A 23,102-nucleotide genomic window follows, 5' to 3' on the forward strand; every position below is an offset into this window, starting at 1 on the left:
TGTCTCCTTCCCCAGGGGACAGCAGAGAGGACCCCAGTGCCCCACAGAGAGACTCGCTCTATGAGGTCAGATACAGCGCTGTAAAGCGTCAGTGTAATCAGGGCAGCAGCGCTGGGAGCGCGGCTCCCAGCGCTGCACGCTACACCTGTAAGGGATGTGGTTTACATGCACCGCTGGGAGAGCTCTCTCCCAGCACTGCTGCTCCGACTACACTCACACTTCAAAGCGATCCCGCAGCAGCGCTCCCGCAGCGCTGCTGGGGCAGCGCTTTGAAATTCCAAAAGTAGCCATATCCTAAGGTGCCACAAGTACTCCTGTTCTTTTTGTGGTCCTGAATTGGCACTCTCAGTTGAGTCCTGCCAGAACCAGCATCGTTACAGGGTCCAATGAGTTAGAGTCGGGGGCCTGGGAGTCAGGACTCCTGGGTTTCTATGTCTGGCTTGGAGAGGGGTGTGGGGTCTAATGGTTAGATGAGGAGAGGGGGCAAGGGCTTTTCCCTGGCAGGCAGCTGGCTGGAGTGAGCAGTGAGCATCTCAGACCTGTTCCTAGCAAATGTGTCTGAAGCACAAAACTGACACCAGGGCTGGCTGAACAGGCCATGGGGACTGAGCTCTCCTCTGCCCCCTAGAGGGGAGCTGGGCATTAGCAGGGAGGCCGTGAGCATGGGGTACAGCAGCGGTTCTCAAACGTTTGTATTGGTGACCCCTTTACACAGCAAGCCTTTGAGTGCAGCCCCCCTTAGACATTACTATCACCTTTTTTATGTTTAGTACTATTACAAAGGCTGGAGGTGAAGCGGGGTTGGGGATGGAGGCTGACAGCTTGTGACCCCCCCCGTAATACCCGCACGACCCCAGTTCGAGATCCCCTGGGGTACAGACTGGCTCAGCAAAGACCCCGGAGGGAATTCAGTCTCCAGAGCACGTGAGCTGCGCCTTCTCTTTGTGCTGACAGAAGCCTCCAGGTGGCGCTGTTACAAATTGCGTAGGGGCCACCATGGGGCCTACGGTGTGACCCACGCGAACGGGGGAAAATGCAAATTGCAGCTCCCGGCAGGCCCCGCCCCCAGAACTACGGGCCCCGCCCCCGGACTACAGCTCCCGTGGGGCTGTGCGGCAGCGGGTGTTCGGGTCCCGGCATGGAGCGGGGCGGCCCCGCGCTGGAGCTGAAGCTCTGGGCGGCCCAGGAGATGGGGCTGCCCCCCGCGAAGGTGCCCCCCGATGGGGCCTTCCGCCGGTGAGAGCCCCGGGCCCCCCAGCGCGGGATCCCCCCGGCTCCTGTTCCCCGGGTTCCCGTTTCCCTCCGGGTGCTCCCCGGGCTCCTGCGGCTCCCTCCCCCGGCCCCCTCCCCTGCCCCCTCGGGGTCCCCTCGCTCCCTGCGCCCCGCTCCTCCTCCCTCCTTGGACCCCTCCTTGCCCCCTCTGCGCCTTGTACCTCCCTGCCCCGCCCCCCGCCTATCATACCCCCACCTGGGACCCCTCTTCCGCGTGGGCTCCCTGCCAGCCGCCCGCCCCATGGCCCCCACCTGTCCCCACTCACCATGTCCCAGCGGGGGGGCCAGAGCCGCCGCCCCCCCTCCGCTCTCCCGCAGAAAAGGGCCTGGCAGCCCCCGGAGATGTTACCCCCCAGCCCTGTGAGGTTACCTGGATGAGCCAGGCCGGGGGGGGAGGAAAAGGGGCAGGCTCGGGGAGCCGGGGGGCAATATACGGCCCTGAGCCGAGGGCCTCCCATGCGCCTTGTAGGGGTTTCCAGTCGCGTCCCCGCGGGCTGACGCTGTCGCTCTGTATCCCCAGGATGTGCTCAGGCCAGTGTGCGGAGATCTGGAGATACGTCACCCGGCACGTGCACCACCAGAGGTGAGAGGAATGGGGCGTGGGGCCTTTCCCCCTCCACGGGCGCTGGCTCCCACCCGGCCCCAGAGCGGGGCACTGGCTGGCTCAGGGAGCCAGGGAATGGGACATGGGGCCTTCTGCTTTTCAGGTCTCCTCCTAGAGCCAGGGGTAGAACCCAGGAGTCCTGGCTCCTGGTCCCGCCCTGCTCTAACCACTGGACCCCATGCCCCACCCAGAGCCATTGCTGTCTTTGCAGTAGATTCATCCCTCTCTCTTTCCTCACAGGAATGTGAAGAAGATCCGAGGGAACTTGCTGTGGTATCCTTTCCTCGTCCCCCTCCGCTTTGGAGACTTGTTACTCTGGGCAACTTTCTCACCGAGGGGTCCATCCAGCCCAGTGTCCCACCCTGTCCCTGCCCCCTAGATCAAGCCCCTGGGCCCATCCAGCCTCTGGGGGAGAATGTTTAATTTCCTTGTTGACCCTTGGCTGGCGTCCCCCCAGCCTGATGCCTCCGACCTCTCCCTGAGGTCGGTCTGTTCCTCCGTCCGTCCATCCGTTCAGTCCTCTGTCATTCTTCATGTTCAGCCTCCTTTACTCAGGCCTTGCCTCAGGTACCAGCATCTGGAGGAGGCAGAGGTGAGGGGACCGGTGGAGACTGCTGGTTGAATGGGGCATGGGGCAGGTGTGGGTGAGGGTTGTCGGTGGGATGGGTGTTGTGGGTGGGATTCTGTGCCATGTGGTGGGTAGGGGATGGTAAACTGGATTTGGAGGGGGGAGGAAGGGGATCGGAGTGCTGTGGGGTGGGATAGAGTGGGTCAGGGTAGAGGATGGGGTCGTGGATCAAGGTGAGGATCAGGTGGTACTGTGGGGTGGGATAGGGTGAGAGCAGTGGGTGGGCAGTGAGTTGGGGTGGGATCGTGATGCAGAGGGGTGCTATGGGGTGGGGGACAGTGGGGTGCTTTGTTGCTGAGCTGTGGATCTGGGAAATGGGGGTGGGATCAGTGGGGCAGGGGATTGGGGTGCTGTGGGGTAAGGAGCCCTGCCATGGATGAGCAAGATGCCTGGGTCTCTAGCAGCGGGTGGATGCAGGGGGCAGGGCTGTCCAGGAGAAGCCCTGCCCCCAATCAGAGTCTTCCCCTCCCCAAAGGGAAAGCCCAGTGGGTCAGAACCGGAGCAGGAGCGGCGCCAGCAGCTGGCCCAGGGCGTGGCCCGCCTGCGTGGGGAGCTGCAGCAGTTAGACCTGCAGATGGAGACAGCCCAGCGTGAGGTCATGGCTGACGGTAAGCAGGAAGCCCCAAGGATCTGCGGGGGCAGCATAATCTGTGCCCCCAGCGCTCTACCCCAGCCCATCACTCTAGGGGTGGAGGACACAAAATCCACCCCAGTCCTCCCATCTGTTCTCCCCCAACACACAGTGGGATCGTCCCCCTGCAGCCCAGATCCATTTCCCCCCACTTCTTTGTGGGGGGCAGGATTGTTCCCCTGCCCTGCCCTCCTTGGGGGCAACATCTCCCCACATGGTCTCTTCCCCAGCCGCAAGGCTCCTGTGGCCAATGAGGCTGCTGATTTTTCCCCCCATGCTCCCTCCCCAGACAATCGCCCATGGGATTCACACCCATCACCTCAGGATTCCTGGGGTCTGTCTCCTACTCTGGGAGCGGGGCAGGGGACGGGGAGACGCTGGGAGCCAGGACTCCTGGGTTCTATCCCCAGCTCTCGGAGGGGAGTGGTGCCTAGCAGTTAGCATCTGGGGCTTGGGATGGGTTTTCCCTGACACACTTTCTTCTCTCACCCCACAGAGATCTCCCTGGAGGCAGCCCAGGAGCGGATCCGTGATGCCCAGCGCCGCTCCCTGCTGCTCAAGGCCTATGCAGCCCGTACAGCCAAGGAACGCCTGCAGCTGCAGGGCAGCGTAACACAGCTGAGGGGGCGACTGGAGCAGCTGCAGGACATCAGCAGGTGTGGGGGTGGGGGGGTCCATCCTTAGTGTGGGGTCCCCACTTTCCTGGTCATATCCCCCAGAATCCTTTGCTCTCAAAGCACTACCCAGTGGACATCTCTGCTTGGTATTAACTCCCAGAATCCTTTGCTCCTTGGGAGAGGGTCCTATGGCCAGTGGCATTAGGGATAGAGGACTGCCCATCCTGGGTAGCATCTCAGGATCCTTTGCTCCTTGGGAGGGGGTCCTATGGCCAGCGGCATTAGGGATAGGGGACTGCCCATCCTGGGTAGCATCTCAGGATCCTTTACTCCATGGCTGGGTCCCACTGGGGGTGGGGGCTGGGCTGGGCTGGGCTACGGTGAGGGTGGGGGGCTGTCCTGAACTGTGCTTCCCCCTTCCCCCTACCCCATTTTCACGGCCTCCTCTGGTCTCTGCAGAAAGGCCAAGGTGGAGCTGACGGTGGGAGGGAAGGTGCCTGACCTCGGATTTGCTGGCATGGAGCCTGAAGTACTGGTGAGTTGGGATGGGGACAGTGGGTAGATCCTGGGCAGGGAGAGAGGAATTTGGGAATCCTGCTCCCCTGTGCTAGTTGGGGATGGTGATCTGGGGATCCCAGTCCTTGGATCTTGTGGGGGGATCTGGAGATCCCAAGGCAGGATCTGGTGACAAGGGGGACCCGGTGATCTGAGCCGTGTGAATGCCAGCGTGGGGCTCTGGTGAGCTCACCATGGGATCTGGTGATGGGGTTTGGTTGGGGAGGAGGAGGGAATCGGACTGAGCCTGGTGCCGGGACCCTGGGGGAGTCTGCGCCATCGGCAATCAGGTCCTGGGATCCTGAGGGATCTCACTGAGCCTGGTGCCTGGATCCCAATAAGGAGGGAGGATCCAGTAGATCCTGGTGATTCCACCAGTGATTCCTGGTGATCTGCAGCTTTCTTGAGGGCCGTGGTCTCCTCCCCACCCCGGTAAGCTGTCAACGTGTCTGTTCGTCTCTCCGCAGCGGGACGTGCGGACGGCCTGCCAGCTGCGCTTCCACTTCCTGAGGTCGCTCTTCGAGCACAGCACGTCTGGGACCCTCCCGTAAGACCCTGCGAGCTCCTCTGTCCTCCCCTCCCCCCCGACCCCCACTCTGTTTCTAACCCCGCCCCATGTGTCTCTCAGCAGCGGGACAAGCGAGGAGCTGCTGGACGCATCCTACCAGCACTGGCTGAGCACGGTGGAGGTAACCGGGGGAGGAAGGGACAATGGGGTAGGGACCCTGGGGACGGCTTGCATGGTGCACGAGATGCAGCCACCTCTGAGCTGGTAACAGCTGCACATAACACTGCACTGCCACAGCTCACCTGATGCTAAGGTTCAGCCGTCTCTGGAGGAGCAGCCTGGCGCCCCTTAGTGCCGGGTATTGGGGCAGCCCTGACTGCTAGGGGGGATCCCCTCTGCCCTGCTCTGTGCAGCACAGCACCCCCTAGCACTGCACTGGGGTATTGGAGCCAGTCCCGATGGAGGGTACAGTGTCCCTGCCCCGCTGTGGCTCATCCCACCTCTCTGCCCACGCAGGACATCGTGGGTTCCCACCCTCCCAACCATGTCCTGGCAGCCCTGGAGCACCTGGCCCTGGAGAACACCCTGCAGATGCAAGAGCTCACCAGCCACATTGATATTCCCCGCGACGTAGAGGCCCTCAAGTGGGTACCACTAAGGGGGTGGCAGTGTGGGTGCATGGTGCATTGCCCCCCCAGTGATAGTGGCCTGTACTGGGGTGGGGGGCAGAGTCAGAGCTCAGGAGAAGGGGTGCTGTGGGGCTTTGGCCCCCTGGTGATGGCAGCTTGTACTGCAGGGGGCAGAGTCAGGGCTCTGGTGTCATAACCTTAGTTCCAGATTTGGACCTTAGCGTCCAAAATATGGGGGTTAGCATGAAAACCTTCAAGCTTAGTTACCAGCTTGGACCTGGTACCTGCTGCCACCACCCAAAAAATTAGAGTGTTTTGGGGCACTCTGGTCCCTCTGAAAAACCTTCCCTGGGGACCCCAAGACCCAAATCCCTTGAGTCTCACAACAAAGGGAAATAATCCTTTTTCCCTTCCCCCCTCCAGATGCTCCTGGAGAGATACACAGACATAAGCTCTGTGTAACTACACAGAGTGACTCCCCCTCTCTGTTTCCAGTCCTGGAAGCAAAAAGTACTTTCCTATTCCCCCAGAGGGAATGCAAAGTCAGGCTAGCAATCCAACACACAGATCTCCCCTTGACTTCTTCCTCCCACCAATTCCCTGGTGAGTACAGACTCAATTTCCCTGAAGTAAAGAAAAACTCCAACAGGTCTTAAAAGAAAGCTTTATATAAAAAGAAAGAAAAATACATACAAATGTTCTCTCTGTATTAGATGATACAACACAGGGTCAATTGCTTAAAAGAATATTGAATAAACAGCCTTATTCAAAAAGAATACAAATCAAAGCACTCCAGCACTTATATTCATGCAAATACCAAAGAAAAGAAACCATAGAACTTACTATCTGATCTCTTTGTCCTTACACTTAGAAACAGAAGATTAGAAAGTAGAACTACTTCTCCAAAGCTCAGAGAAAGCAGGCAGCCAGAAAAACAAAGACTCAGACACACAATTCCCTCCACCCAAAGTTGAAAAAATCCGGTTTCCTGATTGGTCCTCTGGTCAGGTGCTTCAGGTGAAAGAGACATTAACCCTTAGCTATCTGTTTATGACACGCCCCCCAAATTGCAGACAGTGGGGAAGCTCACTGGCGACGATTTCCTTCTAGAACTTTAAAATAAACAGATTACTACAACACATGCACCTTTACATATACTACTAAGTATATAACTAACAGACTTCTACATTTTAAGAACACTTTTTAACTACTGAATTCTGGGAAACTCTCACGGGAGAGTGCATCAGCTACTTTGTTAGAAGCTCCTGTGATGTGTTGAATTTCAAAATCAAAATCTTGGAGAGCTAAACTCCAACGAAGAAGTTTCTTGTTGTTCCCCTTGGCAGTATGAAGCCACTTTAGTGCAGCATGGTCAGTTTGTAGTTGGAACCGCCGTCCCCAAACATATGGGCGTAGCTTTTCCAGGGCGTACACAATGGCATAGCATTCCTTTTCACTGACTGACCAGTGACTCTCCCTCTCAGACAGTTTCTTGCTGAGAAACACGACAGGATGGAAGTTGTGATCTGTTGCTTCCTGCATGAGCACTGCTCCTATACCACGCTCAGATGCATCTGTGGTTACTAGGAATGGCTTGTCAAAGTCCGGGGCCCTGAGCACAGGGTCAGACATGAGCATCGCCTTAAGCTGGGTAAAGGCCTTTTGACACTCATTAGTCCACTTAACGGCATTTGGCTGGGTCTTTTTGGTCAGGTCAGTCAATGGGGCAGCGATTTGGCTGTAGTGTGGTACAAATCGCCTGTAGTATCCGGCCAAGCCTAAGAAGGATTGGACCTGCTTCTTTGACTTTGGGACAGGCCACTTTTGGATAGCATCCACCTTGGCCTGTAGGGGGTTTATGGTTCCTCGACCCACCTGGTGCCCCAGGTAAGTCACTCTGTTTTGGCCTATTTGACACTTTTTGGCCTTAACAGTTAGTCCTGCCTGCCTGATGCGCTCAAAGACCTTTTTCAGGTGTAGTAGGTGTTCGGGCCAGGAGTCTGAAAAAATGGCCACATCATCGAGGTAGGCAACTGCAATTCTCCCAGTCCAGCTAGTAGACCATCTACCAGCCTCTGGAAGGTGGCAGGTGCATTTCGAAGGCCGAAAGGAAGGACATTGAATTCATACACCCCCGCATGGGTGACGAATGCTGACCTCTCCTTGGCAGGTTCATCAAGCGGTACTTGCCAGTACCCCTTGGTTAAGTCTATTGTAGAGATGAACTGGGCACGTCCCAACTTTTCCAATAGCTCATCGGTACGTGGCATTGGATAGTTGTCCGGACGAGTTACCGCATTTAGCTTACGGTAGTCCACGCAAAAGCGTATTTCCCCATCTGGTTTGGGTACCAGAACCACTGGAGATGCCCATGCACTGGTAGATGGGCGGATTATACCCATTTGTAGCATGTTCTGGATCTCCCGTTCTATAGCAGCTTGGGCATGAGGAGACACTCGGTAGGGTGGGGTTCTGATTGGGTGAGCATTACCTGTATCAATGGAGTGGTATGCCCGTTCAGTCCGTCCTGGGGTGGCTGAGAACAGTGGGGCGAAGCTAGTGCACAGCTCCTTGATTTGTTGCCGCTGCAGACGTTCCAGGGTGGTTGAGAGGTTCACCTCTTCCACGCCACCGTCTTTTTTCCCGTCGTAGTAGACACCGTCAGGCCACTCAGCATCCTCTCCCTGGACTGTAAACTGACAAACCTGTAAGTCTCTGGAATAGAAAGGCTTGAGAGAATTAACATGGTACACTTTAGGCTTTAGTGAGGAATTGGGAAATGCTATGAGGTAGTTTACAGCTCCCAGGCGCTCTTGGACCGTGAATGGCCCTTCCCATGATGCTTCCATCTTATGGGCCTGTTGCGCCTTCAAGACCATAACCTGGTCTCCTACCTTGAAGGAACGTTCTCTGGCATGTCTGTCATACCAGGCCTTTTGCTCTTCTTGAGCATTCTTTAGGTTCTCTTTAGCAAGGGCTAAAGAGTGTCGGAGGGTGCTTTGTAGGTTGCTTACAAAGTCCAGAATGTTAGTTCCTGGAGAAGGCGTAAACCCCTCCCATTGCTGCTTCACCAACTGTAATGGCCCCTTAACCTCGTGACCATACACCAGTTCAAATGGTGAAAACCCTAAACTGGGATGTGGTACAGCCCTGTAGGCAAACAGCAACTGCTGCAACACTAGGTCCCAATTATTGGAGAATTCGTTGATGAATTTTCGTATCATGGCCCCCAAAGTTCCATTGAACCTTTCCACCAGGCCATTGGTATGATGGTGGTACGGGGTGGCAACCAAGTGATTCACCCCATGAGTTTCCCACAGGTTTTCCATGATCCCTGCCAGGAAATTAGACCCTGAATCTGTAAGGATGTCAGAGGGCCAACCTACCCTGGCAAAGATGTCTGTTAGGGCCAGGCACACAGTGTTAGCCCTGGTGTTGCCTAGAGCGACTGCTTCTGGCCATCGGGTAGCAAAGTCCACTAAAGTCAGTACGTACTGCTTTCCTCTGGGCGTCTTTTTTGGGAAAGGGCCCAGAATATCCACAGCTACTCACTGAAATGGGACCTCAGTTATGGGGAGTGGCTGGAGAGGGGCCTTGACCTGGTCTTGAGGCTTTCCCACTTTTTGGCATACCTCACAAGACCGGACATACTTGGCAACGTCCTTGCCCATCCCCTCCCAGTGGAAGGACTTCCCCAACCGGTCCTTGGTTCTGTTCACCCCAGCATGGCCACTGGGATGATCATGGGCTAAGCTTAAGAGCTTCCCCCGGTACTTAGTTGGAACCACCAACTGTTTTTGCGGCTGCCATTCTTCCCGGTGTCCACCAGAAAGAATTTCCTTGTATAAAAGTCCTTGGTCTATAACAAACCGGGATCGATTAGAAGAGCTGAGAGGCGGTGGGGTGCTCCGTGCCGCCGCCCACGCTTTCTGAAGGCTGTCATCCGCTTCCTGCTCAGTCTGGAACTGTTCCCTTGAGGCTGGGGTCACCAGTTCTTCCTCAGACTGTGGACTTGGGCTTGGTCCCTCTGGAAGCGATGTAGGTGATGGGGTTGTTTCCGTTGCTGGTGAACCGCTCTCCGCTGGTGCACCTGAGGGTATTTTAGGCTCTGGCTGAGCCTTTTGGGTATGGCTGTCTTTTGCTTCTGCCAGTTCTGGCTCGCTGGCGCCCTCTGGCGTTGAGTTTGAAGATGTAGTTGCACTTGCTGGTGCTGGTTGCTGTTCCAGTTCCGGGCCTGGGACTGGAGATGCTGTGGCTGTTTCAGTGGAAGGCATGGAATCCGGGTCCACTACCTCTGTCTGGGTCTCTGGTAACACAGACGGGGCCTCTGTGGACGGCTCAGGAACAGGAATGGGTCTGGAAGCTTGCCTGGTTTGGCTACGTGTAACCATTCCCACTCTCTTGGCCCGCCTCACCTGGTTGGCCAAGTCTTCCCCCAGTAGCATGGGGATAGGATAATTGTCATAGACTGCAAAAGTCCACATTCCTGAGCAGCCTTTGTACTGGACAGGCAGTTGAGCTGTAGGCAAGTCTACAGCTTGTGACATGAAGGGGTAAATTGTAACTTTGGCCTTTGGGTTGATGAATTTGGGGTCAACGAAGGATTGGTGAATAGCTGACACTTGTGCCCCCGTGTCTCTCCACGCAGTAACCTTCTTTCCGCCCACTCTCAAATTGTCCCTTCGCTCCAAGGGTATTTGAGAGGCATCCGGGCCTGGGGATCTTTGGTGTGATGGTGGTGTAATGAATTGCACTCGCATGGTGTTCTTGGGACACTTGGCCTTGATATGTCCCAGTTCATTACACTTAAAGCATCTTCCATCTGATGGGTCACTGGGCCGAGGTGAGTTACTGGAGACTGGTGAGGTGGAAGGGTAGGGTGTCTGTGGCTTTACTTGGGTGGTATGTGGGGTCTTTGGCTGTCCTCGGTTGTAGGGTTTATGGTCTGTGTGCCCCCTGGGGTAATCGTTCCCCTTGACAGTAGCTTTCTTGCTTTCTGCTAGTTCCATCCATTTGGCTTCAATCTCCCCCGCCTCAGCGATATCTTTGGGATTTCCATCTTGTATGTACCGTGTGATGTCTTCAGGAACACCATCCAAGAACTGCTCCATTTGTATGAGGAGGTTTAGTTCTTCCAAGGTTTGAATGTTGTTTCCTGTTATCCAGGCCTCATAGTTTTTTGCAATGTAGTAGGCGTGTTTGGGAAATGACACCTCGGGTTTCCACTGATCTGGGGTTATCCCCATTCTGTATCTGGCCTTGGTTTGAAAAAGTTTATAGTCATTCATTTGCTGCTTAGGCATTTCAGCTGCCACCTCTGCTAAAGGTCCACTGAGCTGTGACCTTACTTCTACCATGTACTGGTCTTCGGGAATGCTGTACCCAAGACAGGCTCTTTCAAAATTTTCCAAGAAGGCCTCGGTGTCATCACCTGCCTTGTAGGTGGGAAATTTCCTGTGCTGTGGAGCAATATTTGGCGCCGGGTTGTTAGGGTTGGCTGGCACATGCAGCCCAGCTTTTGCCAAGTCCAGTTCATGTTTTCTCTGTTTTTCCATTTCTTTTTGTTGTTTTTCCATTTCTTTTTGGTGTTTTTCCATGTCTCGGCGGTGGGCCGCCTCTTCTTCTTCTTGCTTCCTTCTGTGGGCCAACTCTTCTTCTGCTTGTTTCCTTCGGTAGGCCACCTCTTCTTCTTCTAGTTTTCTTTTGTGTGCTGCCTCTTGGGCTGCCTGTTCTCTTTGGAAGGCTGCCAGTTTCATGCTTTTTTCCTTTTCTTTCATCTCCATCTCTTTTTGTTTTATTTCCAGTTGTCGCCTGTGTTCAGCTTCTTTGATTTGTTCTTCGGCGTCGATTTTTGCCTTAGAAGTCATGGTTCCTGTTTTCTTGTGTTGGGGTGCCCTCCGGTGTTTATCTTTTGAACTGCAGGTTCTGTTGCCTCCTGAAGTCTGCCTAGCAACAGTGCTTTTTCCTTTTCTCTCTCTAGCTAATGTTCAATGAAGGGAAACCAGAAAAACCACTTTATTTGCATGCCTATAAGTGCTGGTACTTGCCTCCTAATGGGAGGGCTATTGCATGACAAAAGACCCTCAACAGTCTCTTAATGGCTTCTCGCTTAACATGCAAGCCACAAACTGCCAGAGAGAGCAGAAAAAAAAAATTCTCTCTGGTTCCCTTTTAAAACCAACTGTTTCTCTCTGCTAAAAAGCCCTTAGCAGAGAAAAGAAAAATATAATATTTCTACTGGCTTCTGGATTCTGTCTATATCCCACCGCTACCACCATGTCATAACCTTAGTCCCAGATTTGGACCTTAGCGTCCAAAATATGGGGGTTAGCATGAAAACCTCCAAGCTTAGTTACCAGCTTGGACCTGGTACCTGCTGCCACCACCCAAAAAATTAGAGTGTTTTGGGGCACTCTGGTCCCTCTGAAAAACCTTCCCTGGGGACCCCAAGACCCAAATCCCTTGAGTCTCACAACAAAGGGAAATAATCCTTTTTCCCTTCCCCCCTCCAGATGCTCCTGGAGAGATACACAGACATAAGCTCTGTGTAACTACACAGAGTGACTCCCCCTCTCTGTTTCCAGTCCTGGAAGCAAAAAGTACTTTCCTATTCCCCCAGAGGGAATGCAAAGTCAGGCTAGCAATCCAACACACAGATCTCCCCTTGACTTCTTCCTCCCACCAATTCCCTGGTGAGTACAGACTCAATTTCCCTGAAGTAAAGAAAAACTCCAACAGGTCTTAAAAGAAAGCTTTATATAAAAAGAAAGAAAAATACATACAAATGTTCTCTCTGTATTAGATGATACAACACAGGGTCAATTGCTTAAAAGAATATTGAATAAACAGCCTTATTCAAAAAGAATACAAATCAAAGCACTCCAGCACTTATATTCATGCAAATACCAAAGAAAAGAAACCATAGAACTTACTATCTGATCTCTTTGTCCTTACACTTAGAAACAGAAGATTAGAAAGTAGAACTACTTCTCCAAAGCTCAGAGAAAGCAGGCAGCCAGAAAAACAAAGACTCAGACACACAATTCCCTCCACCCAAAGTTGAAAAAATCCGGTTTCCTGATTGGTCCTCTGGTCAGGTGCTTCAGGTGAAAGAGACATTAACCCTTAGCTATCTGTTTATGACATCTGGGGGGCTGTCACCCCAGTGGTGCTGCAGTGACCCATGGCACCAATGCTGGGGCTTGTACCTCTGCCCTGCAGGTTCCGCTACGAGAGCTCCCGCCTGGAAGACCTGGTGGGGCCGCCAGCAGCCCTGCCCTCAGTCCGGGGCCTCATACAGGTGAGTGGGGGCATGCGGAGGGGCAGGCAGGGCTGCGTCTGGGGTCTGGGCAGTCACAGCAGTTAGAGTATAGCTGGGGGGGGGCACATCTGGGTGTTCCGAGGGCTGGGATATAGCAGGGGAGGGAGGGGGCCCCGTCTGAGGGCTGGGGATCCCGGGGACTGTGGGGGGACTTCAGGGCCATATCTCCAGCTGGGATATAGCGGGGGGAGGGGGCAGTGTCCCCTGGCCCCTCCTTACCTGCTTCCCTCCCCCTGGCTGCAGGAAGGCTGGAGCAGGTGTGAGGAGCTGTGGGTGCAGCAGCTCCCCCTGCAGGCCCGGGAGCGGCACGGCACGGCACGGCTGGCCTCCCTCGTGCAGGAGATGCACCGGCTGCTGGCGGACGGCTCGGAGCGCGCCATCCTCGCCAGGTAGCTGCTCCAGGCCTGGGAGACACCCTGCCCCCTGGGCTCACCCCTGCACAGTTGGTGACCACCCACCCTGGGAGAACATCCCCTGCTGGGGAGACTTCCTGCCCCTGGGGTCCCCCTGCAATGTGAGGGCCCCCTGGAGAGCACTCCCTGCTGGGGAGACTTCCCTGTCCCGTGGGGTCCCCCTGTGCTGTTGGGGTCCTGTGGCAAGCACCCCCTGCTGGGGAGACATCCCCACCACCCAGGGTCCCTCCTGCACAGTCAGTGACCACCCACCCCTGAAAGAGTGCTCCCTGCTGGGAAGATTCCCTGCCCACGTGGTCTTCTTCTCCCCCCACCCCCCCGACCTACTGAGCCAGCTTGTCCCGCCCGGCCCCCAGGGCGGTGCTGGAGCTGGAGCTGCGGGCTGTACGGCTGGCTGGACTGCGGGATGGGCTGCACCGGGGCTGCCGAGAGCTGGAACGGGAGGCAAGTGCCCGCCACGCAGAGCTGCAGGCCTTGCAGAGCAAGCGGCAGCGCATCCTGGACTTCCGCCACCTGGTGGTGAGTGTGGGTGTGTGTGTGGGGTGGGGGGGGCGTTAGAGCAGGGTAACCTCTGCACATGGGACCTGCCTGGGGGATGGGGGCACACAGGAGGATGAGAGAGCCCGTGGCTGGGGGGTTCCTGGAGGGGGATCCACAGGGTACCTGGCTGGCCTGGGGGGAAGGAAGTAGAGGGGGTGCATATTGGAGGGAATATAGGGGTGTGGGGATGATGAGGCAAGGGAGGGAGTGGACAAGTTAGGGGAGGTGGGGGTGCCTTCTGGGGGGAACGAGAGGGATTGCAGGGCTGAATAGAGGGGTGCCTTTGCTGGCCCGGGGGAAGCAGGGACACTGTCTCGAAGCAGCCCCAGGACTGACACATTTCCCACCCCTCCCTCATCCACCCAGCGCGAAAAGCAGCAGCATGTCCGGGCGCTGATCAAAGGCACCTCCTACATCAAATCCCAGCTCCGCAAGGACCAGGCCGAGGTGAGACACCCCCACTCCCTCCCCCTCCCCCACCATGGGGTGGCAGAGGATAGGGGAGTCCAGGGCCGGAATACCAGGAAGCTGTGGGGTGACACTGAGGGGCACTGGCTGAGCTGGGGGAGTGAGGCCCAGGGCTGGGGCGAGACTGAGGGGCGCTGGCAGGGCTGGGGAGTGAGCCCCAGGGCTGGGGCGAGACTGAGGGGCGCTGGCGGGGCTGAGGAGTGAGGCCCAGGGCTGAAGCAGGACTGAGGGGCACTGGCGGGGCTAGGGGAGTGGGGCCCAGGGCTGGGGCAGTACTGAGGGGCACTGACGGGGCAGGGGAGTGGGGCCCAGGGCTGGGACAGGACTATGAGGCACTGGTGGGGCTGGGGGAGTGGGGCCCAAGGCTGGGGCGAGACTGAGGGGCGCTGGCGGGGCTGGGGAGTGAGGCCCAGGGCTGGGGCAGGACTGAGGGGCGCTGACGGGGCTGGGGGAGTGAGGCCCAGGGCTGGGGCAGGACATAGTGGCACTGGTGGGGCTGGGGGAGTGGAGCCCAGGGCTGGGGCAGTACTGAGGGGCACTGGCGGGGCAGGGGAGTGGGGCCGAGGGCTGGGGCAGGACTATGAGGCACTGGTGGGGCTGGGGGAGTGGGGCCCAGGGTTTGGATGGCAGGGAGCTGCTGGTTGGGACTGAGGGGGGAGGCAGGGGGCTGTAGGGTGGGATCGAAGAGTACTGGAAGGGCTGGGGGAGTGGGGCCCAGGATTGGGACTGAGGGGCACCAGCATGGTCTCCCCCCCACTGTCTCTCAGGTCCAGGCCTTCGTGCAGAGGAAGCTGCTGGGCCCAGAGCAGGATGTGACACTGGAGTCGCAGCGGCTGCACGGGGGGGTGGAGCGCAAGGTCCGGCAGCTGGGGGCCATCGCCCTCCCCTGCCTCCTGCGCCGCAGCCTCCTGGGGTGAGTCCCCCACCTCCCCCGCTCTGTCTGATCTGCCCCATCCTCCCCTGCAGGCCCTCTCCCCCACAGCCAGCAGGGCCCTGGGGCTGACTGTCCCCTCTTGGGGTGCCCCAGGGGCTGGATCCCCTTATGGGAGGAGTCCCCGGCCTTAGGGGGAGTACCTGGCATGGAGGACTATGCTCCCCCCCCCCCCACCACTACTGGACTTGGGGTATGCAGCATTCCTGGGACCTTCTCCCCCCTCCCCCGGCCTGTGCTCCATTGAAATAGGGCTCAGAGCCGCCCTGAGATCTGCAGGTTGGAGGGGGTAGGTGCCTGCCCAGCAGTACTGATACTCTGGTCCTCTGCCCCATGCTGGGGGCACTGGTCCTCTGCCAGGAGCATCAGTACTTGGGCAGTGGTATTAATGCTGCAGTCGTGGCATCGAGATGAGCAGGGGTGTTGGTGCTGGGGAATACCAGTGAAAAACCAGTGTTCTCTGGGAGGAGAGCTAATACCTGAGAGTGGGGCAGGGGCTTTAATACTGTGGTGGGAGCATGAATACTCCCTCCGGGGTAATAATGCTCTGAGAGCATCGGTACCCGACATCTGTGGTGGGAGGATTAATACTTTCTGGGCTGATAATGCTCTAGGAGCATCGGTAGCCTATAGCAGTGAGAGGAGCATTGATACTCTCTGGGTATTAATACTCTGGGAACACTGGTACCTGCTCTCCAGGGGGTACCAATGCTGTACTACCCTGGCAGGCGGCTGTGACGAGAGGGTCCCACCAGCCCTTCCTGGGGAGTGGGGTGGGGGGATGGGCTGGGGTGTCTGGTGAGATGGCGGGTGCCTGAGTGTGGGGAGTTCAGGGGCTGATCCTTGGCGTCCCTGACCCGGTCGTCCCCCACCTCCAGGTCCCAGCAGGTCCCGGCTCATGAGCTCTCCATCCATAGGCTGGACCGGACGGCGCTTGCCCAGCACCGGGCCTTCCTCACTGTGTGCCAGGCTTCCGGGTTCCCTCTCTACAAGGTGAGATGCACACTTGGTGGAGCAATGGGGCAGGGAGCAGGGATGTCTCCCCGCAGGGCGGGAGTGAGACCCTCTTCTGGGGGAAGATAGGGGGGTCCTGGAGCAGGGAGTGGGGCAGGCGCACCCCCCTAATTTATTCTGCATTAAACCTCCCTAGAGCCTCTGTGAGGGGGAGCCAGGCCCTGTCTCCCCTCACCCCCATCTCTGTGTGTCTCTGCCCCAGGCCCCGGAGCACCTCCTGCCCCACATGGCTGAGCTGAAGAAGGAGCTGCTGGCCCTGCGTGCCCAGCTGGGCTACAAGAACTGGGCGCTGGCCAGCCTGCAGCAGCGCCAGGGCTCCCGGGGGACCGACGCGCAAGGTGAGATCCCCTCCATGGCTCCAGATGGACAGGGGGACGCCTCCCCAGGGTCTGCAAGCGGCACCCTCCTGGCGCACGAGCTGGCCTGAGGGCGGCAGGACCATGGCATCCGCTCAGCAACTCAGCACCCCCCCCCCCCCAAACTGTAACTGCTCCAGGCCTTACCAACATCTCTTCCCCCAGCCCTGGTGCAGGCCCTGCGGGACCACGACCGGGAGCAGGCCGGAGCCCTGGGGCCGCGGATCCAGCTGGTGACGGAGCAGTGCAGGCAACGCATCGAGCGCTGGCCCGAGGTGCAGGCTGCCATCGACGCCTGGTGAGGAGGCCCCACCAGCTGGTTTATGGAACGTTTTGTTCTCCAGAGCGGAGAAGCCCAGCCCATCCTGTGCTGGGGGTCGGTTCTCCCCTGCCTGGGGTGGGGCCTGTGAGGAAGAAGGGGGCTTGCCCAAGTGGTGGGGGCACAGGAGGGACTGATTGGGGGTGTTGTGGGCTGGCGTCTGAAGGAAGGGGGTGGCCTGGTGCCCCTGGAGAATGGGCGTACCTAGGGAGGGGCTGGGGGGCATGTGCCATGAGGAAGGATGTCGGGGGAGGGAAGGGGACGTGGGGGTGTCTGTGCAGGGGAGAGCTGTGGGGAGCAGGGCCAGAAAGAGCCATCTCACCCCTCCCTATCTGCAGGTGGGAGCAGCCAGGGCAGTTTGTCCTGCCTGCGGAGCATCGCCTGGGCCTCACCTTGCAGCAGTGGCTGGAGCGCTGGACCCTGGCCCTCAAGACCCTCCAGCAGCAGCAGCAGCAGCAGCAGCACAGCTGGGCCTGATGGCCCCGTCTTGCCTGGGAGGGGCTGGGGAGCCCCACCCCCAAAGGGGTGCAGTTGTAGGTAGCTATACCCCTGTTAGGGAAGGAGTGCGGGTCGGACACACCTGTATGGGGTGGAGGTTTGGGGGGCTTATCCCAGTCCAGTCCAGCTGTCTCCTCTTGTGCAAAGTGGGGAGGGTCAGTGTGTGTGGGGGGGTGACCAGATGCTGGTGGTGGGAGCGGGTGTCCGGTGCGTGTGGGGCGTCCCAGATGGGTTTTGTGGCGTTCTGTAATTCACAATGTTCTGAATAAACTGGTTACATTCACATTCAGGCTCATGGCAGGCATGGGACATGGGGTGCGTCAGCTCCGGTCTCCCCCAGGGCAGGAACTGATTAGCTCGGGTGGGCAGGGAATGGGGCACGGGACCTTTCCCCTCGGATTGGGCCCCGGCTGTGATGGGGCCCCAGGGCAGGGACTGGCTGGCTCAGGTGCGTGGGGAATGGACCCCTCCTAGGAGGCACCAGCTCTCTCTGGCTGCTCCAGGCTGGCTGGGCCTGTGCTTCTGCCTGGACCATCCCGCCCTCCCTCATGCCCCAAGGGACCAGTGAACACGGCCCTGTCCCGAGCGCCTGAGCCCAGAGGTTTATTCCTGTGCTGAGGTAACAACAGCCCCGGCTTCATCTTCCTGGCCTGTCCTACCCAGTGCAGCCCCGCTTGGGGCAGGCAGGGATCCCACCCCTGAGCTCGCCACCCTGGCTGGGGCATCCCCTTCTTGGCAGAACCACCTCAAAGCCGCCCCCCCCCCAACTCCAAAGGCTTCAATGTCCTCGTCCCTCTTCCATGGAGAAACTGAGGGATGGAACAGGGAGAGGTGAATGGCCTAAATGCAGGAGTCGTGGCTCCCAGACTCACCCCCTCTCCCTTCCTTTTGGAAATCAAGTTGGGGGAAGCTTTGCTGGGGGAGGGCCCAGCTAGGAAGTGGGGGTAGACAGCACCTATCGCTGGGGGGGTGGGGGCCCCTCTCAGGTTGGTCCCTCTGGCTCCCTCAGCCTGGGCTGTGGGAGCATCCCAGAGCCGGCCGCCTCCTGGGTGATTTGTGGGAGAAAGGAGGATGCCAGTGCTCTACCCAGTGGTCCCCAACCTTTCAGTGTGGGCAGGGAGCAGCCGCCAAAATGCCTCCGAGAAACAGCGGCAGCGAGAAGCGTCACCCCCAAAATGCCTCCGAGAAGCAGCGGCAGCGAGAAGCTTCGCAGCAGCATTTTGGCAGTGACACTTCTTGGCTCTGATGCTTCTCGGCGGCTCCGCTCCTCGGCGGCGGGGCGCTCCCTTGTCAGTAGGCAGGCGCTATGCACCTGCAGGCACTGCCTTGGGGACCACTGGCTCTACCCTTCCCCTGCAAACGGACAGAGGGCCTGGAGTACTGTCCCCTGATTGGGGGTTGGAAGGATATGGGCTCCTGCTGGCTGACAGCATTTGCAGGCGGGGGGCAGGGTCTAGTGGTTAGAGGAAGGGAAGCTTGGCGTCAGGACTCCTGGGTTCCATTCCCAGCTCTGGGGTTACAGGGGGGTCTGGTACGTTAGCACAGCTGGGGCTGGGAGCCAGGACTCTGGGTTCTTCCCATCCCCCCCTTAACCATCTCGCACAGCAGGAGGGGGCTGGGCAGGAAGTGGTGATGGGGTGAAAACTACCAAAAAATGCAAATCCTCAAAAGAGTCTGTGCCAGGAACTGGGTGGTGCAGAAACCACGGCCCCCTCCCCACCTCTTATCCCCCCTTGGCTGTCATTGGATCGTGCCCCCTCGGCCCCCAATCTGCCCCCTCTGAGCCATGGGGGGCAGGGAATAGCCACAGCGCAGGGTTGCCTGGCCACAGTCCCAATCCATCCCCTGCAGGCCCTGGGAGGCAGAGAATAGACACGGTTCTGGGTACCCCATCCAATTGAAGTGTTGAGTGTCACAGTGACCCAAGGTGTGTGTATAGGAGAGGGATGGGGTGTGTGTACAGATTAGTGTATGTCTCGAGTTCTGCAGAGGTTGTGTCTGTGGGCGGGTGTTTGTGTAGCTGTGGGGGGGTTGTGTGTGTGGCTGTACAGGTGTGCGTGTTTGTGAGGCTGGATTTGTGCACGTGTTTGCATCTTTAGCGGTTGTGCTAGTGTGTGGCTGGATTTGTGCAGTTATTTGTGTATGTTTGCAATCGTGTGTGTCTGCATGCTCTGCTGCCCTCTGCCTGCAGCAGTGACAACCGCTTCTCCGTGCATCACAGCTCCCATACTGTCAACCCCGGTGGCGATTCCACCATCCCACAAGGGCTGGCTGGCCTGACCTTTCTCCCAACTGCAGAGTGTGGTGGGGCTTCAGCTCAGCCCCTGTGGCGCAGGAGTGCGCAGGTGCGGGGCGCTGGGCTCCAATGCACCTGGAGGGGCAGCTTGGGTGGGGTGGGGCATGGCCTCTGGTTTCCGTTCTGCATTGCCTGGTGCTGGGCTGTTGCACAATCCCCAGCCACGCCGCACAGTGTGCCCCGAGAGGGAGTGGGGGGCCAAGCAGATGCTCCAGCACCAGCAGGGAGAGGATATGTGGTTGGGGGGAGAGAAGACCTTGGGCTGCACTGGGGGAGTGCAGAGCAGGGGTGACACCCCAAAAACCTGCAGCAAAGGGATGGACAGATGAAGAGGGTGGGGTAGGTTGATAGAGGGGGCAGCCAGCCTATAATCCAAAAGGGGAGAGGGGTCTAGTGGTTCGGAGGGGGGGCGTGGTCAGAATTGCTGGGTTCTATCCCCAGCCCTGGGAGGAGAGTGGGGTCTAGTGTTTAGAGGGGGAGGAGGGGCAAGCCAGGACTCTTGGGTTCTCTCCCTGGCTTTGACACTCTCTTGTGCAATCCCTCAGCAGTTACCCAACCCGCCAGCGTGTGGGAGCGAGGGGGTGGGGCCGAGTTGCGACACGGCCCAGAGTCCTGTGCTGCCTCTTTGTTACTCAAGCATGGGCAGGGTGGGGGATGGCCTGGGAGCCCCGCTAAGAAAGGTGATTCTGGTGGGTTTGTGTGTGGGTCACGCTGCCCCCTGCTGAATAGACCTGTCTAGATCAGACCCATGGGCCCCTCTACTCCAGTTTCAGCCTGGGTCAGCCCCTGGGAGCCCCTCCCCTTCGGTCACCATGGCTATGTCTATTGGTCTCCTGGAAAGGTCCATTCCCATTGGTAGCTGTCCAGTGGCAGTGAGTTCCATGGGCCTCGGCACATGCTGTGCGGGACAGGAGGTCCTTATGTTGGGAGCAGAGGGAGTGAACTGTGTGGGGTTGTGTCTCTGAGCATGATTGTGAATAGTCCGGTGTGGGTGTGGGTGATTGTGTGTGTGGCTGGGGATGTGATTGTCCCTCTCTTTAGGGGGCGGGTGGGGTAGTATGTGCCCCAGGTGTGTCGTGTGTGAGTGTCTGGGATCGTGTGAGTTCCTTTGTGTATTAGCATGTGTGACTGTCTGGCTCTGTGGAGTTGTGGAGGTGTGTGTGGTAGCTGTGGTTTGTTTGTGTGTGTGTGTGTGTCACCTGCTGCAGGATACAAAGTCCTGCAAACGCATTTCCTACTGGTTAGCCCAGCAACACATCGACACTGTTACAAACACAGTGTCACACACACACACACAGCAGGGCTCAGCCCCACCAGCAGGGGGCGGCAGGGACACACACATCTCCCTAGGGCCAGCTTGGATGATTTCCCATCATGAGCCAACATGGTGCTGGTGCCCCCCCACGGGGGTGGGCAGTGACGGGGAGGCAGATGGATTCAGGAGGAAGCACTGTGGGAAAATCAGTCAAGGCCCTTAGCTGAGCTGGGACACAGACAGTTATCCTTGCACCATCCTGGGAGGGGAGTGGGATCTAGTGGTCAGAGCAGGGTGGGGGCTGGGTGCCAGGACCCCTGGGTTCTACCCCTGGCTCTGGGAGCAGAGCGGGGATCTAGAGGTTAGAGCAGGGGGACAGGGAGCCAGGACTCCTGGGTTCCATAGTGGCAGCTGTTTTTCCCTGTGTCTCCCTCCCTCGAGATCCCAGGCCAGCCCCCTAGAGGAATCTCAGTGGGGTTGGGGGGTGAGGGGGAGGTTGCTCTGCCACTTCAGAGTCATGATTCGATCCCCTCCCCGCCCAGGCTGTGACATCACGGAAACTCCCCCCTGAGGCCCCCCCATCAGAAAGTAGGTGCCCCTCCCCAGTGAGGCTCCCCACATGCGGAGAAAGCTAGTGGGTTTCTCGGGGGTCTCCGGCAGAGGTGACAGCACCCACCAGACACCCCCTCATGGCTGCAAGGAGACCCCCCCCCCTGCACAATCCTATGCTATGAGGGGCCCAGGGGCGCCCAGCCAGGGCCAGGAGGCGAGGTGGGGCTGCATTGGCAGGAATGGGGCAGAACTGGGGGCTGGTGCTAGATTGGGGGCTGGCTACACGGGAAAAAACCATGCAGCTCAGCTAAATATTTCCCAAGGTTACCGCTGAATACAGGTTATGGGCATGACGTGAGGGAAATATTTTCTTTGCAAACAGAGTCCATATACCAAGCGATGGTGCAAATCCGCTCCCCCTGCTCCCATCACCCCAGTATCTGAGCATCTTCCTAATCCGCAGGGCAGTTCTCCTCCCAGGACAGAGCGAGGGCGGGAAGTGCCACCAGCCCCATTTCCCGGACCGGAGAACTGAGGCCCAGAGAGACCGAGTGACGTGCCCGAGGCGGGACAGGGGGTGGGACTGGAATCTTCTTCTTAAGGAGGTTTCTGCCCTGCTGCCTCCCCTGGGTCACGTGGTGGTGCGGGGGCGGGGCCTCGAGGGAAGGGGCGGGGCGAGGGCGGGGCCTCGGGGAAGGGGCGGTGCAGGGGTGGGGCTTAGAGGGAAGGGGCAGCGCGGGGGCGGGGACTTGGCCCGAGGGTGGAGTCTTGAGGAGAGGCTGGTGCGGGGCCGGTCCCTTGTGGGGAGGGGCGATGCAGGGCAGGGATTGGGGGGAGGGGCGAGTAAGGGCAGGGGATTGATAAAATGGGCGGGGCCTTAGGGAAGGGCGGGGCCTAGAGGGGCGGGGCCACGTGGGAGCGGAGATTCGCGGAAAGGCGCTGGGGCGGGGTGGGCGCGCAAGGGGCGGGGCCTAGAGGGGAGGGGCCATACGGATTTGGGGGAAGGGGCGAGTGAGGGCGGCGGATCGGGGAGAAAGTGAAGCGCAAGGGGGGAAGTCAGGGGAAGGGGCGGTGCGAGGGCGGGGCCTTGCGGAATGGGCGGGGCGCAGAGGGGCGGGGCCGGCGGGGGTGCCCCCCCCTTTTCGGGTCTGGAAATTCCGCTGCCCCTGCAGGCCCCCCGCCCCCCAGACAGCGCCCCTCGCCCCAGCCCGGCTCCCACTGCCCGGCTCCCCGCGCGGGGGGCAGGAGCGGGGGGAGCGCGGGGTAGGTGGCTGGAGCAGCGGCGGAGGGACGCGCCCCGACGGACAGCGATGGGAGGTGTCACGTGTTAGTGGGCGGGGTCATGCAGATCACCGGTGTTTGGCGGCGGCCGCGGAGACCACCCGGCTGAACCGAAGCGACCGGGCGCAGAGAATTCCCGGTGCGTGAGCAGAATTCGGTGTGGAGAGTTCGTGATACGAGGGAGTGTATCGGGGTCACCTCGCGGCAGCCATTGCCACTGAGCTAGGAAGGGCTCGAGCAGGTCGTGGTGAGATGAAAAGCAGTGGGAGCAGGAGGCTACCGCGGTGTTCCGAGGAAAGGTATCGCTTCTCGGCTCCTCGGAGCTAAGATCAAGTGTAGTATCTTGCCAGACCAGGGCAAGGTTTTCGAGGTCACCAGCAAGTGGGACTCCAGCAACCACTTCCTCCACTCAGG

The 23,102-nt window shown here is 58.7% G+C and overlaps 3 protein-coding genes across 8 annotated transcripts in view; 2 read left to right on the forward strand and 1 right to left on the reverse strand.

Moving 5' to 3' along the window:
- Nucleotides 1–23,102, forward strand: part of LOC127038425 (uncharacterized) — a 72,028-nt gene that overhangs the window by 34,135 nt on the left and 14,791 nt on the right. Inside the window, exon 1 of one of the 6 annotated variants that reach the window (XR_007770638.1) lies at nt 22,557–22,827. The exons of the other annotated variants lie outside the window; for them this stretch is intronic. The gene's annotated coding sequence lies outside the window, so the exon portion shown is untranslated. Of the gene's footprint in view, nt 1–22,556; nt 22,828–23,102 lie in introns of those variants that run through there. 6 annotated transcript variants of the gene reach the window in all.
- LOC127038424 (uncharacterized) overlaps nt 1–23,102 on the reverse strand; it is a 49,964-nt gene that overhangs the window by 18,492 nt on the left and 8,370 nt on the right. The gene's annotated exons all lie outside the window — the stretch shown is intronic.
- Nucleotides 1,099–17,587, forward strand: LOC127038423 (HAUS augmin-like complex subunit 5). Its single transcript, XM_050931023.1, has 19 exons — nt 1,099–1,236; nt 1,793–1,855; nt 2,117–2,149; nt 2,444–2,468; nt 2,980–3,112; nt 3,632–3,791; nt 4,212–4,287; nt 4,775–4,854; nt 4,936–4,996; nt 5,332–5,459; nt 12,666–12,744; nt 13,009–13,154; nt 13,535–13,697; nt 14,085–14,165; nt 14,954–15,099; nt 15,996–16,110; nt 16,334–16,469; nt 16,653–16,785; nt 17,145–17,587. The coding sequence occupies exons 1-19, from the start codon at nt 1,139–1,141 to the stop codon at nt 17,281–17,283; spliced, it is 1,995 nt and encodes a 664-aa protein (XP_050786980.1). The 5' UTR covers nt 1,099–1,138; the 3' UTR covers nt 17,284–17,587.

Source organism: Gopherus flavomarginatus, chromosome 20, assembly GCF_025201925.1.
Source record: "Gopherus flavomarginatus isolate rGopFla2 chromosome 20, rGopFla2.mat.asm, whole genome shotgun sequence".
Classification (NCBI taxonomy): domain Eukaryota; kingdom Metazoa; phylum Chordata; order Testudines; family Testudinidae; genus Gopherus; species Gopherus flavomarginatus.

Excerpts from the sequence above, each read along its gene's own strand:
- LOC127038423 (XM_050931023.1), top strand. The coding sequence starts at position 1,139 with ATGGAGCGGGGCGGCCCCGCGCTGGAGCTGAAGCTCTGGGCGGCCCAG. Across the intron at positions 13,155-13,534 it reads GAGCGCGCCATCCTCGCCAG|GGCGGTGCTGGAGCTGGAGC; the intron begins GTAGCTGCTCCA and ends CCCGGCCCCCAG. Across the intron at positions 14,166-14,953 it reads TCCGCAAGGACCAGGCCGAG|GTCCAGGCCTTCGTGCAGAG; the intron begins GTGAGACACCCC and ends ACTGTCTCTCAG.